This window comes from Ammospiza nelsoni, chromosome 6 (genome assembly GCF_027579445.1).
Source record: "Ammospiza nelsoni isolate bAmmNel1 chromosome 6, bAmmNel1.pri, whole genome shotgun sequence".
NCBI lineage: Eukaryota > Metazoa > Chordata > Aves > Passeriformes > Passerellidae > Ammospiza > Ammospiza nelsoni.
In genome coordinates this window covers 38366565-38384773 of record NC_080638.1, presented here as the reverse complement: position 1 = coordinate 38384773, position 18209 = coordinate 38366565, and the positions used below count along the sequence as shown (strand labels likewise).

At 35.2% G+C, this 18209-nt stretch overlaps 1 protein-coding gene across 3 annotated transcripts in view; it reads right to left on the bottom strand.

Annotated features, from left to right (window-relative positions):
- AKAP6 (A-kinase anchoring protein 6) overlaps nt 1-18209 on the bottom strand; it is a 258465-nt gene that overhangs the window by 72240 nt on the left and 168016 nt on the right. For all 3 annotated transcript variants that reach the window (XM_059473668.1, XM_059473670.1, XM_059473669.1), the window contains exons 8-9: nt 10436-10584; nt 4435-4555 (exon numbers count right to left, since the gene is read on the bottom strand). In XM_059473668.1, coding sequence (XP_059329651.1) covers nt 4435-4555; nt 10436-10584 — 270 coding nt within the window. The remainder of the gene's footprint in view (nt 1-4434; nt 4556-10435; nt 10585-18209) is intronic.

Below are 18209 nucleotides of genomic sequence, written 5' to 3'. Positions count from 1 at the left end.
AAGTGATGCAAATGAGGGAAACTTTCACCACGGTTTGTTTGATCCACTCCGGGCCACAGCACACTGAGCCAGCGAGAAAGGCACAATGGAGCAGCAGCACACCCAGAGGAGGAAATTAACTGCACCTTCCAAGCAGGGACAGAGCTTCCAGCAGGGAAACAAAAAATGCTGGGAGATTTTTTCGCCGTCAACTTTTTTTGAAATATATCCTTAGTTTTTGATGTGCATTTTTGTGTTATTTAATACAGTGGACCACTTCCCCTTGATGAAAGAGCTCAGCAGTTAACCTGTTCAAAAGCTGTACCAACTAAATGCTTTCAAAATCTTTGCATTACTACATATGGACCTTTTTCCATCTATCATAATCATTGCTGAAGAATTACTAGTAAAAGACTTATGGCTTATGCAGTTTGCATGAAAACCACCATACACTGCTTGTAATCAGAAAAAAAAATATTTATTTTATTTTATATTTTCAAATGCTTGGTTAATTTTGTTCTGAACATACTAACAATTTTAACAATCATACTGTACTTATTTAAATAGGGTTTTAATCTAACACAATTAAGTTTTGTAATTAATCTTCAGAGGAAAATGGAAAGAATTATCATTAACTTTTCTGCCAGTATACTCACTTCTAATCTCGACAGTTCTTGTAAATACTGATTTGGTTCATTTTTGAACATTCAAGGTACAGAATCACTCAAGTTCCTACTAAAGGGCTAATTAGCAGAGTTTAAATTCTTTGAGTTTGATCCTCCAGTAACAGCATATGAATACAGCTGAAGTCAATGCAAGTTCTGTGTACTTAGAGCTTATAAAATCAGGCACACATGCAGTAGATTAAAATGAAATAAACATGATACATTTGGCATCAAACTGAGCTGCTATAGAAGTACAAAGAAGTAAGAATCCAAAACATGGAAGTGTTCCTTTTAGTTTTTTCTTAATTAATAGATAAAGCATTAGAGGAAAAATAAACTGCCATCAATTCATTCTTTTACTGCCATTTTATCAAAGACTAGCTGATTTTCAAAATCATTAGCTAGTTTAGAGCTATAAAGCAGAAATCATTTAGGTCTATGTTCTCTTTTTTTAAAATCTACGAACTGAAATCTAGGAAGTCTAGAGAAAGTAGTATATTCATATTCAGTATTATAAAAATATGGCTATGCTGTTCCTATTATGAGAGCAAAATAAAACCTACTTAAAGAGGGATAATAGGGATCCTAGTAAAAAACTATGAAGTTCATGGAATATTAGAAAAAAAATTAGAGAGTTGACTTAAGTATATATTGCCTCTGAAAATAGATACTGTGAAAATACTATAACCATGGAAATATATTTCATTTTCCTATATGCAATATTAGCATTTATATATTGTGTTATGCTGCTTTAATGTATGCTTGCCCCTTCTGAATTACCTGTTTCATCATTGCTCCTTCCCATTCATAGACTCCTTAGGGGCAATGATTACTGTTGGTAATAGTGATACCACAGCAGGTTCCCTGGCAGGGGCTGCTTGCTGAGCTGGCTCTGAGCTGCAATTACTTGTCAGCTCAGCAACTGAGAAGAGAGATCTGTGGTTTTAGGAGAATCCAGGAAAATGCAGAGAGTGCAATTAGCACGTTCACATTTGAAGATGTAATTGATAAAGAGAAACCAGAGCAAGACCTGTGTTTTCATGACACCCGACATCATTGAGGAGCTCTGGTAATAATCGCTGCCTGGGTTTCTGTCCCTGCAGACCAGAACGGCTGCGCTCTCTGGGAAGCGCAGGCAGTGCTCATGAGCACTCGACCATCCACGACTCTCAAAAAGCCTCTGAATAAAATGGGTGTCACCACTGATCAGAAGAGAGGTTTACTAGGCTAGTTTTATAAAACTATTAATACTCTTTTTGAGGACATGATTCATTGTTACACAAATCTCTAAAATTAGGGATGGTAAAGAGCTAGAGATTTATCTGGTCTTACCTTTGCTAGTGCAGAATTGTTCCCTCAATTCCATTAGCTAATGTTATCCTTTGTCTACTTTTAAATGTCTGAAATTATCGGGCTTTCAACACTTTGAGAGGTTGCTCATTGTCGTGTTGGAGGTTTCTTGTTGTTGTTTTTTGGTTTGGGTTTTTTGGTTTTTTTTCTTTTGAAAGAATGATCGTTCTAAATGCAATGCACTTAAGATTTTTACATTACCTGCAAATAGTCCTCCTGCTTTGTGGACGCTTCTCAGTAAACTTTTAAGCAAACTCCACATCTCTAGTTAAGGCTTTTATTCAGTCCTTAAAAATTTGCTTGCTGCTCTTACTAGAAAGGTAAATGCAGTGAATAGTCACAGCAGGAGGGCAAGGAGTCTGTTCCTACCCTTCTTCAAGTGGTTTTGTAGTGACCAAGTACCAGATAAGCAGTTTTGGGATGGGGCACAGTAGCCTGTGACCTCCTGGCAGAAATTGCAGGACAAATAAGCTGCCTGTCCTTTGGAATCACTGCTGGTTTGTCTCTGCGGCACAGGCTGCAGACTCAGCTACTCTGTCATACAAACTTTCGGAAGTTTCATGCCTATCACATTCAGAATTTCATAACATTAAGAAACTATTCCCACTTTGCATATATAGTATTAACCATTTTTCACCATATTATACTGTATATATTATTAAATTGTTGCCCTGTTTTACTCTTCTTGTCATGCACTATTATCTCAGCCTTACCATCTATAATTATTCTTAGGGGTTACATTGGGAAATAAGAGAGGAAGTATACTAAATAGTATCTAAAATACTTGAACTGGATGCTTAATCTTTGTTCCTTCTCATATTGATGGATGGATTGTTACCTTAAAATTTATGTTTATCAATTTATTTTTTTAGTATAGGACCAAAACTAGAGGTTAAATTTGTCACACTACAAGCTGGCCTTATACAGACAGGCCCTAACGACGAAAACACCTTATTTTAGACATACAAGAAAATCTTTACTCATTTCTGACATTGTTTATTTCTGAGCCTGACCAAGCCAGGTCTGTTAATGTGCGATTAAGTATGATTAAGTATTTACAGTGTTAGGAAAAAGACAATAGCAAAAATAAACAATAATTGTCAAAGCAAGAAATGGAGGCCAGTGAATGAAACTCACACCCTAAATAGTTTGGATCCAAACTATATTTGCATTTATAAACATATTTTAACTCACATGACAACCCCTTCTTACTGGGTATTTTAAATAGAATAACTAAAATAAGAAAGAATAAACTTCAAAGACACTATCAAGAAAATAGGATGCCAAAGCAAGAAAAAAATAATTGTATTTAAGAAATTATCGAATCATGCAATCATATAAGGAAGAGAACAACTTCTATTTGACCTTGAATGTACCATTTATTTGATAAGAAATAAAAAAAAGCTAGAGGGTAGTTGTTTCTTGTCATTATAGTGTTGCTGATTCTGTGGTTAGTTATTAATTTTATTTTTTATGATTCACAATCTGCTCTTTGAAATATGCCATATGCTCAAAGCAATTCAAGGATGACAACTGTCAGAATTACTCCAATAAAAATTGCCTAAATGAGGAAGATTTACTGCAGCCTGATATTTCTGTTGAAAGCCCCTCTTTGCCCCCCCACCCTTCAGACCCACAGCTCCTCAGACACACAGTGAAGCCTGAATCAATTTTAGGATCAAGTCACACATTTTGAGGAAGTTCTTACAAGTATTATCTATCTAAAAGAAATTATAAATCTTCTGGGTTAAGGTTACTATGGCAAATAAAAGAAACCATGTGTGTCTGTATGCATGTATGTACATATACACATACATATATATATATATATATATATATATATACACACACACATGTACATATATATATGCTAGAATTAGACCCTATAGCTTCTCCCTACAAGTTCAAAATCATGTTGCTCAAATCACAACCAAGTGTGAAGACTTAACATGACAATATCTACTTTATGTGTAACTAATAAAAATTAAATTGGAAGAGTCCTGAATCCTGGCAGCAGCAAACCAAAATCAAGGCAAATGTCTTTCTTTCCAGATGATGTCTGAAAGGTGGATAAAAATCCAGCTGAAAGCTCCAATCAAAACACATTTTGTTAGAAGTTCCCATTTCATTTTTTCCTTCATTTTGTTTCAGTCTATTTATTAATGCAGTTTCATTTATTTCTATTCATCTTGAAGACAAATCTTTGTCCTTCTATAGAATTACACCAAATAGAATGTGATAAAGGGAACTTTCTTGCAATTATGATGTCGGTGCAGCCTGTCAGTGCACAGGAGATGGAAATGAGGTTGGGGACAGGGAAGGGAATTCTAATAGACACCATGATACATACAATGAACGCAGCGATATCCTGTGAGAGAAAGACTTGTCAAGCTAATCAGATCTTCTATAGCTAGGTAAAGGCAGTAACCGTAGTGCTAACCTTGTAAAGATGCTGCTGCTGCTCCTCTGACATCATCAGGTCATGGCTGTCCATCACAATGGATTCCATGTCAATCAGCCAATCCCAGAGCTCCTGGTATTCTGAATCAAAGTCCAAAAGGCTGTAGATAAGGAACAAAATGTATTATGCATAAATACTGTGTAGTTGTTAAAATCTTGTATTAGAATAATATATTCTTGAAAACTCATGATGTTCCAAGTTATATTTCTAAAGAGACATTCTGTATTTATACAGTGTGGATGAAAATGAAAACTGAAATCCAATTTAATCCAGTGCCATGACCTAAATTCAGCAGCTGATGCCAAATCCTGACTACTGTTGGCATACTGCATTTGCTTCAAAAATTCTGAAATATGAATCCCCTATAGGTGTTGTTTAATTATTTTTACAGTGCTGGCTTTATATTGAGCAAATTTTGCTACAATCACCTTGATATAATTCATATGAAAATAATATTTACATCAAAAAATTACTCAATCCATTCAGCCATCCCTCTGCTGTCTATCTGCCTATCTTTGTAAATATCCTACATTTATTTTCATGGATGAGTAGCTAGCATTTCAACTTAACGCCTTAAGATAGGCTTGAGTGAATATGGTAAGCCAGTGAGAACTAAGGCCAGATACAGTATTAGACAGGTGTTCCCTACAGACATGTAAGAAACAAAGGTAAGGACAGGAAGTCAAAACAATGAATCCTTGAATAGCCAGCAATCATTAAAATTCAAAGGAGGATCACTACGGTTTTCAACAAAATAAATCATTAGAATAAGGAGCTTAAAAGGATTAATGTGATTCTCTATTGAAAGCCTAGTGAATAAGTAAAGCATAGATTCTTCTAAAACACTGTGATACAAGACAGAAAGTACATGCTGAAAAACTGCACATTCGTCAAATAGATACCTCTTGAAACGGGATCTTCAAATTTGCAAAATTGAAACTAACAAAAGCCTTGCCAGTATCAAGAAACTCCCATACTGATCAAAGAGCAGCGCATGTTCCACTAAAGCTAATTTCTCCAATTATTAAGAACTTTTTTTAGCAAATCCATTAAAAAATGAGGAGTGCTTCAACAGAGAAACAAAAAACTAAACACACTTTTAATGTCATTAGTACTACTGCAGTTTTATTTGTTATTAACTAGAGTACCACGTGCGTGGTAATTTTGAAAGCTTACAGATAAAGTTGTGACAAGTAGAACTGTCTTTGCTCAAGAAAGCAGGCAAGAGAGAAAAAAGCATTTGCTTTCCATGGTATTATTTTCAATGAATTGACAACAAAGAAAGTATTGTATAATGCACAAGCACTGATTCCTGCTTCTGAAGTAACCCTCTAGTTTAATCCACTGTACTTAGTATACTTAATAATTTATGAGGTGCACTTACTTAAAACTGCTTGCTGCCCTGAGAAGGTAAGCAGTATTACCATAAAGAAAGAAGAGCAAGCAAAAAAGGTCAGGTTACTATTATTGAAATATAAGTCTCACTTAGAGTTCAGGGCTTTTTTTCTGTTTCAGGAGGTATTTGACTCAGATATCATTTGGAAACTAAAACAAAACTAAGCTCCATTTTGAATTGTATATTTGGCAGTGTTACTGAATCTTCATCCCTTCCTCAGAAAGCAGTATTACCATTCTGCATCTTCAGTACCTACTGCTCCTTTTCTTCTCTTCCATCTTATCTAAATATTATTCAAAGATGTAAAACTGGCAGGCAGTTATTAAAACACATGTTCTATAACAGAAGATGTTAGATTTCATAACCTGTAAATTGCTATAGATTCCGTTCGACTTGGATGGCTTGTACCAGTGAAAAATCCTAAATTCATATATGAAGATGATGTGAAACAAAGCCTACACACAGAATGGCATGGGATGCCTTTGGAAAATGCACTAGGAGGTGGACTTGGATTTTTCTGTAATAGGCAAGAGACCTGATGGATCCAAACATATCCTTTGTGTCTAAAGACCCACATATTACCTACAGTCCAAGTTGGTCCATTTATCGGTGTATTGAAATGAACCAATCTTTTAAAGAAACAGAAACGCACTTTTCTTTGACCTTTATAAAACATAGATGAGCACTAGAAAATGACTGAATATTTTGATTTCAAAGTAATGTTCTAAATAGAAACTCAACCCAAAACCAAGAGTGAGAGAAACAGGATTCACTGGAAAAAGCCCAGGAAGGGATACAAGACAAAAGAGATTTGGTTCTCTTCCCCATAGTTTACATAATGTACTTATTCTCTCCTTTTTTTAAAGTGTTTTTTTTTTTTTTTGTTGGTTGGGGGGTTTCTTGGGTTTTTTGTTTGCAGTTTTTGAGGGGGGGTGGGTTTTTGGTTTTGTTTTGGTTTTTTGTCTGTTTTGGTTTTTATTATTTTTTCTTGTTTTCTGAAGTAAAGTCAAGTAATCTAGGAGTGTTTTTAAGCAACTGCCTATGGGAGTTATTTGCCTGAGCCTGAAGATAGCGAAGTCAGCCTACAGAGCATCATCAACACGTTTTTAATATGTTTGCAATACTTTCAGTGGTTTTAGAATATCTCTGATACTTGATATTTTTAAAACCAGATTTTTTAAAAATTAATATCTTGCATCTAAATGAGTGGATTTAGTGATCACTATTAAATTACTGTTTGGAAGAGGATGCAAGTTACTAAGCTGCTAAAAAGATATTTTAAAAAATCAAGGAATTGTAGGACTAGAGAGAGGTTAAGATTGAAACATATCTGTCAGTATTTCTGTGATATATTTAATATTTCTTTTTTATTCAGAATCTACTTTTCCTGAGCTTAGCAGATCTTTCTTTTATATCGCCACAGGCAGAACCACGGAAAGCATGACTTCTAAAATACTGATGTGTATCAAAGATGCAATTATCATAGAAAAGATCCAATTTTGGTTGATCATCTGAATTCACCAAACACTAAAAAATAAATAAATTAGTTCATCTGTTTATTGAAAAAGAAAAAAATCCTCTATTAAAAGTACCCAAACATTGCCAACAAAAATGTATAATATTAGTTAAAGGGCAGGTAAAAACTGCTTCCTTAATGAAGTTTGTTGGTTAATAAGCTAAAACCATTAGCTATGTAATAACTAAAATTACATTAAGAAGTATATTTTGTCTTGGTAAACCAGGAATCAGATATGCAGAGTTGCATGTCTAATCCCTTGAACCCTAAACATATTTCTTAAAATGTGGACAATTTATTATTTTGAATGAAAATTCATGAGCACCTTTCTCATGAGAAAACCAGTTCGTCTGTGGCATTAATAAATAAAAAGGAATGTGAAGCTATTTCCATCAGCCTTTTTCCCCATGTTTAACACACACTTCCAGTTTGTTGTATTTCTTTGATGGAAGAACTCACATGGCATTTAGAAGTACTGTAAACACACTGGTACACCCACCAAAAAATTCAGCCAGACAAAATCTCTCTTCAAGTTTCCGGGTCATAATTTTATGGAACTCTTTTGACATGTTTTAATTAGGGAGATACAGAGGAATTCAGAGTTATCACCTTACACAATTTTAAAACTTCCCTATGTTCAGCACATACTTAAAGCCCCCTCTAATGCTTTTCTCTCAAAGTCTCATGCACGAAGGCCCAATACCCAGTGATGACAGGATCTCAAGTTCTGGCTTTCATGCTGTGCAATGGTGCTGTCCATATCTCCCAACAGGATCTCAATGCACTCATCTCCAGTTTTGAGGGGATACAGTATTTCCAGCCAGATTTACCATAACATTTTGGACCTGCCATAAACTACTCTCGGGTACCTCTTAGCTCCTGGCTAGCTGGTGTTCTCCTGCAGTGGATACTCATTCTTTTCTCCTTCTTAGTCACTTTGGCCATTTTCATGCAAATAAATGAAAACCTTCTCTATTGCTGTTTTAACAAGATTACTGTTTTGCACGAAATCTCTGGTTCCTTACACACCCACTAGAATCACACTATTCCGCAAATACTACCCTACCTATCTCAGTTTAGCTGTTTCCTGGACAAAGTCATCTCCCTAATCTCCTACACACACACATGCACACATCATATAAAAAATTCTTAGTTTAAAATGTCTCTTGTTCTCCCTGTGGACATGCTTCTTTTTCCTAGATCAAACTTCACAACAGCAAATGGATACTCTTATTTGTGCAAATGGCCCTTTCTCTGTAGAGATCTGTCTCTAGCTAGGTCATGCTACTGTGGAGTTTCTGTCCATTGTTTTTATGCAATAAGGTAATGTTGCATCAATTATATTTTTAAATAGCTGGAAGGAATTTCATGTTTTTCAACACAGCACCTCAGATGGGTTGAACTAAAAGTTTTCCAGCTGAATTTAGTCCCTGCTAGTTTCTACAATGGCTGAATAAGTGGTATTGTACTGGTCTGATTCTAGCCCTTTGGCTTCTGAAGTCACTGTTAAGCCTCTATGGTCTGAGATGACCTTATGGGCCCAGAAAGGCAGCCACAGCACTAAACAGGTTTGAAATACTACCAGATGATCATTTCCAGTTCAAAGCATATAATTACAAGTGAAAACAAGTGCATTTAAGAAACTATTTGATTATCACATACGGTATGCAGAGTTAAAAACTGGATTTCTCTGTGAAGCATAAAGCTTTACATCCCCTCCCTTCAGGAAAATCAAGCATCTGTTGATGTGTCTTACATCCTCCTCAATATTCCAAGCTTAAGCCTTGCTCACATTCAGTGATGGCTGCAAAATTAGAAGCTGGTTTTAAACATGTAGCCCTCAGTGTACATTTATATACATATACACACCAATTCTGAACAAATAATTTTTATGGTTGCCACTAGCTGCGCTGGTGTGTTTGAGAATCTGACAGATTTCTGCATATTTAATCAAGATCTCAGTAATCCTACATAATTAGCCCAAATCAACTTTTCTAAAACAGCCACCTTTCTGTATAATAAGAGGGGATGTTTACAAGGCTTATTTATCTTTACGGTTGGTAATTTAATAAAACTGTGTTTCCAAGACCTGAACATTGAGTTAACAATTGGAAAGGGGAGTTCTGGAGATAAAGAACTCATGAACACCTTTGTCAAAGACTTTCTTGCATAGGAAATTGCAGGCAAAAGTTCTACTCTACTTGCCAGTTACAAGGAAACTTCCATCAGGATGAGGGCATCCCGAAACAATGAGCACTAGTTGGGTACTTTGACCTGCCTACACTATTATGATCCCACTGGTAGGTTTTTCTATGTTCATTTTGGGGCACTAGTAGTTGGAAGATATGGTTTTCAGAAGACATTAAAGAAAAAGTCTTCTTCCAGAACTGCAAGTTTCCTCGATTGTGAAAAAGAAAGCTAGAACTCATTTTAGCATATTCCAGTGATTAATTTGTTCAAATATTAAGAAAGAATGCTTTTGAATGCACATTTTTATATATTATATACACATGTATATGTGTGCTAACATTAATTAAAAGAAAAAACAAAGTAGAGGAAAAACAGCCTAAAAAAAAAAGGAAAAACAGTTCAAATCAATGCTTTCTTGAAGTACAAAAACCTGGATGCTTGAACTACAATTGAATGGCTTCATATTCATATTTCTTAGTCACTAGGAGGACAATGATTATAGAGGTCTTGCAGAGATACGATTACACTATCAAGATTATTCCTTGGAACGTGTTAAGAAATCAAATAATATGAAGCTGCCGGAGAAGAAAAGCCTAAAGAAAAAGGACACAATAATTTTTTAAAAATTCATGTAACAGTTAACTATTAGATTATATTAGGTGTTACTATGAACAAACCATCATTTGGATAAATTATCTAGAACTCATTATTTTTGCATCCATATACTTTTAAAAAAAGAGAGCAATAAAAACAGTTTTTCCCTGCCTCTTGGCCTAGAAAGAAAAATCCTGGTTAACTAGTAGTAAGAAAAAGTGTATCGTAAAAAAAAACCAAAACAGATCAGTGAGAATAAAACAACAAAAAGAATAGTTCCCTACCCATTACTTCCCACTGTGTGAACTTTTGACATATCAGCAAACTCTTCCTTTCGCTTGCTACTACTGTTGTACTGCTCACTGTACAGTTTTAAGGACATCTGTTCAACAGCATCTCTTTGTGCTTCCAGATAGCATAGCTGAACCTCAGCCTAGAAAAAGAAAACAAAGAGGGGAGAAAACAAAACAGAACATTAAAAAAATAATTCAGAAAGAATTCATTTAAAACTAATATTTTTGGACTGCAACAGTTTTAACCAAATTATTCACACCATTGTTTTCTCCTTTGTATGAGATAGTGAAAAGACTGAACCATTAAGTCAGAGAAGAACTACAGCATAATCCCAAATGCTAGAAATGAACTATTGAAGCTTCTATCAGAGAATTTGTTATATATTCCATGAGATGTATATCCAATCAAGTGCTACATAAAAATGTCTAAGCATGAATAAAAATGATATTAGAAACCAAGCACCGTGATAGAACAGGTAGATACATAAAGATATTTTTCTTACAGGCTTCAAGATTTATGTTGTTAACACAACGTCTGTGCTTCATAATTAATGAAAGCCATATTGCTACAGGTATTTTTCCTTTAAATAGTAATTGTAAACAAACCCAAGCAGATTGGCATTATTCACATTCTCCTTTCCTGTATCTGGAACAGACTGATTACTCAGCAACTTTAATTGCAAGGAAAAAGGCAATAAGTGAGATGTGCTGTTTTCCATCAGACTGTGCCTGTCCAGAAGAATGTGGAATAATATTTGGCATCATAACTTATTGAATAGACACTTTATTTATTGCAGCTGTGGTGATCAGTATTCTTCTGAGGCTCAGAGAACCAGATGACACAAGGATAAAATCTGCTGTTGGCCACACTTGCCCCTAGGAACAGCAGAAAGAACAGAGCCTAGAGTAAGTTCAAAAGCACTTTGGGGCTGATATGCCATTGTTTTCTTTTAATATACTTCATTGAAAGAAAAACGCATTACAAATTCTGATAATGCTTCAAAAACCACTACTTCTGTGTAACTACATACTGCTATTTCCATTAGGAGTGGAATGCCTGCTTAAATATTTGGTGCTATGGCAAGGAAATGCAAATGGCACAGAGGAAATTTTTCTATAAGGACTCTCCTGTAATTTCTGCTGTGTGAGGCAGGGAAGTAAAGAGTTTATTTGTTTGCTGACAGCACAGCAGAGTTACCAATCTGTGGAACAACAGAAGCCATAAAGAGAAAGTAGTGAAAGGGCTAGAGAGAAGGGCAGTCTGCAAAATGTAAGAAAAATGCAAGCAAGTGAAGGGAAACAGGCACTGAAGAATGTCAGTAGGGAAAGTCTGAAAGAAGACTGGAATGTCTTTATAAGCTAGAGGCAATAACAGTTTCTATATTTGCTTAGGCCTTGCCTTAGTGTAATTTTTGCTGAAAAATAATGTAAGTGATTTGGAAATTCCATTTCCTTTTAAAATTTCTCATTCAAACTTTTATAGCTTTCTATCTCAACTGCTTCTTACAGTGAAATTAGTTATGTTTTTCAATAAGTCCCAATATGTTTTTGAGAAATTTAAAAACAATCCAACAAGCAAAAAAACCCCAGAAAATACAGAAAATTCAGCAATTTTTTAAGGAGATAGAAGATAAAAATTCTGACTAGTCCATGCAGGTTGTTCACTGTGTATTTAAACATAATTCAAGGCCTTCATACCTATTTTAAAATAGTGGAAAATTAAATCACAGAAGTTACCAGTGAAGAAACATTAGCTAAAATAGCTGAGAATGTCCAGTTAAACGCTAAGTTTTGAGAGAGCTATAAAACTATTCTGCTTTCTCAGAAACTATAACTAAAATTGCCATTTATATAACTCAGAAACAACCATGGCAGCAAATAACCTGCATCACCTTTCTGTTCTGCTTCCCAAGTGCATTTTCCTCTGAACTGATAAACAGTCCACTTCCACAGTATATAGAGGTTCCTGAATGAATTTCTTTTTTTGGAAGGATTCTTCACCAGTAAGGATAGTCTTTCAACAGAGTATTTTGCATTGTGCACATAAGGCTATGAATCTGTTCATTTAATTTGTTTTTACCACAAAGCAGTAATCCACTGTTATAATTTTAATTTCTGTTATATATGTTGGCATGACACATATGTTATATATGTTGACATGACACATTCCGTCTAAAGCCCTGTTGTCAGTAATCAGTAATTTTCTAAAACAATTAGATCTATCAATTAAAATCTGTGACCGTTTTAAGCCTTGAGGGGAAATCTTGTGGAAAACTTGAAACAAAAAAATGCCCTTTTTTCAGGACAGGTTTGTAAATCAAGTAAGTAATTCCTACTTTTTTAGCTATGGGTTTTGGCTGCAGTTTAGGTAGAGGTTTTGGGGTCTTCTTGGCTGTTATTGAAATTGTGTACAAAATCTTCCTTACCCCTCCCACCCCAGGACACTAAAAAGAGGGAGTAGCCTAAGCTCTGGAACATCACACATCATAATTAAAACTGAACCCTGAATTGTATGAACACAGGCAATTTCTTAAATAGCAAAACTATCACAATAATTCAGATAGTTTTTTTCCTTGTATTTTCTAATTCCCTATCCTACAATTTCCTCAATATTTTAAAATAAAAAAAGTTAAAAATAAAGGCAGCAGTTTTTCACAGGTTGGTCATGCCCTGTTCACTTGCAAAAATATTTTTAGGGAAACCAATAACAAATATGGAAAATGGGAGAAGAAAATCAATGATTAAATAGAATAATGGAGGAAAGGAAAAGCAGGATGTAAAAGGCACGTAAATATATGAAGAGGGATAAATAAGAATCCACAATTTCTTCCTTGCAGCTATAAGGCCCTCTTATACTAAGGATTATGAGCTCCATCAACAGCATACCCTACGAAGCCTGAATACAACCCAGTTCCTTCACTTCAGAAATATGATCTCTCTATAAATCAACTATTTTTATTTTTAAATCCAATTTCTATCTTCAACGTTCGTGAACAATTACAGCAATTCAAACTCAGACAGCACAGAGTTTCAGATGGATCTCTCTGATTTCTTTTCTCTATGTATTCATCTATCTCACTGTTGTACTTAAGCATTTTTTTTTGTCTCTGTTATACTGATATCAACTGCAAATCCAAAGAGGCTTTGAAGACCTTGAGTAGGTATTGATCAGTTTAAGTCTCAAAAAACTACATTTCACACAATCTGAGCTAACAGGTACAAGGCACAATATAGAAAAAAGTACAGAGCACAGACATGCAATAAACCTACTGCAGTTTCTTTTCAACTTAAAATCTTTAGTGGTAATGAAGGACTAGTTTTGCAATATTCTGGGAGAATAAAGTAACAACTTTATAAATTCCCAATCAAATATAGAAAAGCTACTTGATTTACATTTAAGCCTTTCATTTTCAGATTGCCCTACATATAATTCATTACATAAACTTAAGAGCAATCTTTACAACATACCTTTATGGACACAGCAAACCCTCAAAAAAGTCTACTGGGATATGCATAGTCCCAAATATTGCTAATAGAAATTGGGTGGGAGGTAATTATTCACTTACTCCTAGTGGCACATCTTAGAATTGAAATTCAGTTCCTTCTTTTTTTTGAGGATGTAGTACATCAGAATATGTGAAAAACTGAACATGGGGGGGAAAAAGGTTAGGAATTACATGCAGCAGTAGTTTTCTGCTTCATAGTCTTCTTCTAAGTGATCATTTTTGCAATAAAAAGACAATGAAGATGCTGATGACGGTCTTGTTACACACTTGTAGAGATTCTCTACCTACTAGGATGGAATGAGTTTAAAATATTCTGTTTTAAATTAAACTGAAATATTTCCAATAATCAAATGACAAAATTCTCTCATTTTCCTGAGCCTGAAGGAACCAGTCTCTAAACAAGACTTAGAAAAAACTATAGTCTGAGGAAAAAAGGTGAAAAAAAATCTAGACTAGTGCCTAATACTCAGTTCTAGTGATTGATTAATAATGGTAAATAATTTCAAGGCTATTTTCTAAAGCTCATTTTCTAAAAACCAAGAACTTATAAATAAATTGGGAGAGCCTGGAGTACAAATCTGTTCCTTAAGACTGGCTTTGCAGGACAACATAAAACGTCCTTTACTATACAGATCACTATACAACATGAAGGAGTAATCAGTGACAATACAAATCAATGAAAATACATTGTATTTCTTATTAGACCTACATGTTGGAATGACCTTATTCTGAAGTGGAGAAAGGCAAGGGATAATGACTCTTACTGTAGGAGGAAGGAGAATATAAGGTTATATGGTATAATGTGTCAAACAAGAGACTCAAAATTTACACCAATGTAAATTGGAGATATGAACTCAGAGATTTTCAGCTACAGTTTGTTTTTTTTTTTTTTTTTTTTTTTTTTTTGGAATTTACTAGAATAAATATCATTGATTTGGTGTTGAAAGGAAAGTATTTTCAGACAGTGTCTCCCAGGGAGCACAAGTGATTTGTTAGGAACCACGTTACTGTAGGCAAATAATTCTGTGGCTTAGATATACAAATTATATATAATACATTCAGTTAAATTTAAGTGATGAAAATATCCTATCTTGCATTACCCTTTCTTTACAGTTCTGTAGAGAAACTTTACTTCTGCCACACTACACTGTACTTAGTGAGAATTATATAAGAAATACATATATTTTGTTCCTCTGCCATTATTTGAACTTCAGCTGAATAAAAACAGCCTCTGAAATTAAAGCACACAATCCACTTTCTGCCAGAAAGGAGGTGGTCAGATGGCCCCAGGCAGCATGTAAACTTAGAATACTCACTCATATGTATACTTCAACAAACTGCAAACTCCGATGTCACTTTTTAAAAGGATGCACATTCCAGCTTGTCACTCTGCATATCTGCAATTGGTGAAATTTCTTGAGATTTAAAATTGAGAATAATTTCTTTCCAGAATTAAGCTGATGAGAGTAGCATTTATGTGCTTACAATTTTCTTCTGTCACAATATTCTGAATACTTGTCCACGTATTTATTAGAAGGCTTTATTACAGAACACAAAGAAGACCCTGGCTGTGTCACAGTACAGCTACTGAATAAATTATGTTGAGAATTATATGGTTCAGAATATCTTCCATGAAGATGTAGATTACAAAAGCATTCTTTGGCAGGCAAGAGTTACTCCAAAAACTCTATACAGACAGACTTATTCATCCATCATGCCATCCCTACACCAACCAACAGGTCTTTTATGGAAGAAAACACCAAAGGTAGAAGGAATACTTTCAAGAAGTCACATCAGAATTTTAAAATGTGACTTTGTCACATTTTTATATAAAATTTGTATAACGGAATAATGGGATCATTTAGGTTGGAAATACCTTTAAGATCGCTGGGCCATCATTTGGCAGCATTAGGCTTCTTGGACTGCATTAGGCTTCAAGCAACTGCTTCTACCCTAAGTTTAGGCATTTGTTTTTCTCTCCCTACGCTGCATAATTAAAACAGAGACCTCATTGCTACTGAATACTTTCTTAGTCTGTTATCCTTCCTGCTTTTGGCTTCCTTGACTCTTCATCTTGCACACTCTCTTCAGAACTGAATCAATATTTTTATCTTTTTTTAAATCCTGTATCATGAAATGTTTACTTTGAGCTGAATATTTAAGAGTCCTGTTTAAAAGGACACACTGTGTTTTGATCATGCAGGAAATTAATTCTGTTAATCAGGGCATGCTTGTTACCAGCTAGAATCTTAGCTAAGTGTTTCCATTGTCATAAATCTCAGAAATGTTTTTATATTAAGAATAATGATATTGCTTTGTTTTCAGTGTGCTAAAACCATCACAACAATATGAAACCGCCACATAGAATGAGCAAAATTACAAAACAATGTTCATACATATCAAGGTACTTAAATTCCATGTAGAGTTTAAGTAACAGCACAGTGAATTTTAGGTCTATCTTTAGAGTATAAAATGAAATTTTAGATAGTTAGGGCTGTGCTATAGCAAGAGGAGCTTCAGACAGTTCTCAGAGCCATCAGAAATTATGGGGGGAGGGGTGGGGGGAAGCCTATAAAATATGAGTAATACTTTTTTGCAGGGTTTCCCTTGGCTTTCAGATATCCATGACCTGTGACTTTCAGGACTGGGGAGTGCAAATGCAATCAGTAGTGTGGGCTCAGCAGCACTGTCTGACCAAAGCCATGAAGATGCCATGATCATGCTGCTAATTTAAAATCTGCACCTTTTGTGTCTTTATTCCTGACTATTCACCAGCCTCTCATTCTATTCAAGGTAACATTAAACACAACACAAGAGCATGGCATGCCCAGTGCATTATACAGATCTCAGTTATAAACCCAGAGAAGTTCCCTGCATCATAAATATCAAAAATCATTGAAGGAAATTATGAAAGAATTAACCTCTCCAGAGGTTAATTGAGACTGAATAGTTTCTGACAACAGCACCCCAAAATTGCCAGGTGAAAAAAAGTTCTTGTAAGAATGGAAATTGAACAAAGGCTGGGACCCTTTTCTACTTTTCTTGTCTTGCAGGTCTGCATCTCCAGCTTGCATAAAGAGAGTGACAGAGAGTCTAATAATTGGGGGACAGGTGGGGAACAGGCTTGCTCTGACAGTGGAAAGGGCTGGGATGACAGAAAAGTGTTTGCTAAAGACATGTGGAAGACACAAATTAACAAGGATGCAGATCCAGCCAAACCCATCATCATAATAGAGAGAATTTCTTCGTAGCTGCCACATGCCTTCCATCTCCTTCCGTGACACTTCTTCATATGCCACAACTGTAAACCCACACAGCCCAATTCTTACAAACCCAGAAATTGTCCTATTAAATTAGTAATTAATCAACACAACCTTGGTTTTTTCCCTGTCAGGGAGAAAAAAAAATTGCTATAGAAGGCCAGAACAAAAATATGTTGTACATAAAGAAGATTCAAGACCTTTCTAGGTCAGCCTCAGGACCCTCAAACAGTCAAGAAGAGAAAAGACTAGTCATGCACAGAAAGTGCTAAAATTATAAACTTAATCTTACTTAATTAAAACCTCCATTATTTACCCTGCTCTTATTGTTCCTACTGTTTTCTGTGTTTGCACTTCTAGAGCAGTGCAGTGTCCTAAAAAAATGGATGGTTAAAGAGTCTGTGTATCATCCAATGCACAGATAGGTCTAAAAGTCATATTTCTCTATAGGGTTTCTGTACCAAATCACACAGACCAGCAACACATCTAGCTCAGTTCCCAGGGCTGGGCATTCAGAACAGCCATGCTCTTAAGGCTAAAGCTACCCAGGTTCAGGATTTAGGACAGCACACTTGTGCAAGAGAAATTCCAGAGTGCTGGTGCACATTCCGCCTCCCACTGTTCCCATAGCAGATTGACGCATACACGTCTACCTAAAAATAGCAAGGAAAGGTAAGTTTCTCAAAACCAATGCTTCCTATGGAAAACTATGCAAAACAGCCCAGGAAGGCATGGCAGAGCAAACATAAAAATGTTATAGCCTTTTCTTAGCAATTTTATTGTGCTGTACTCATAGTACAAATGCAGCTTATTTTTTCCCCTAGTAGGTCCATTTTAAACTTCTATATGCTTGGGAAATGCTACATATTTATTAACCTAATCATTAAAAATATGTGTGTGCTTAGTAACTAGTTCCAAAATTTCCTAGACATATCAACTCACAAAATTGCAGAAGTTTTGACCTAAAATCTTTCGATTCAATGTTTTGAGTCAAATATT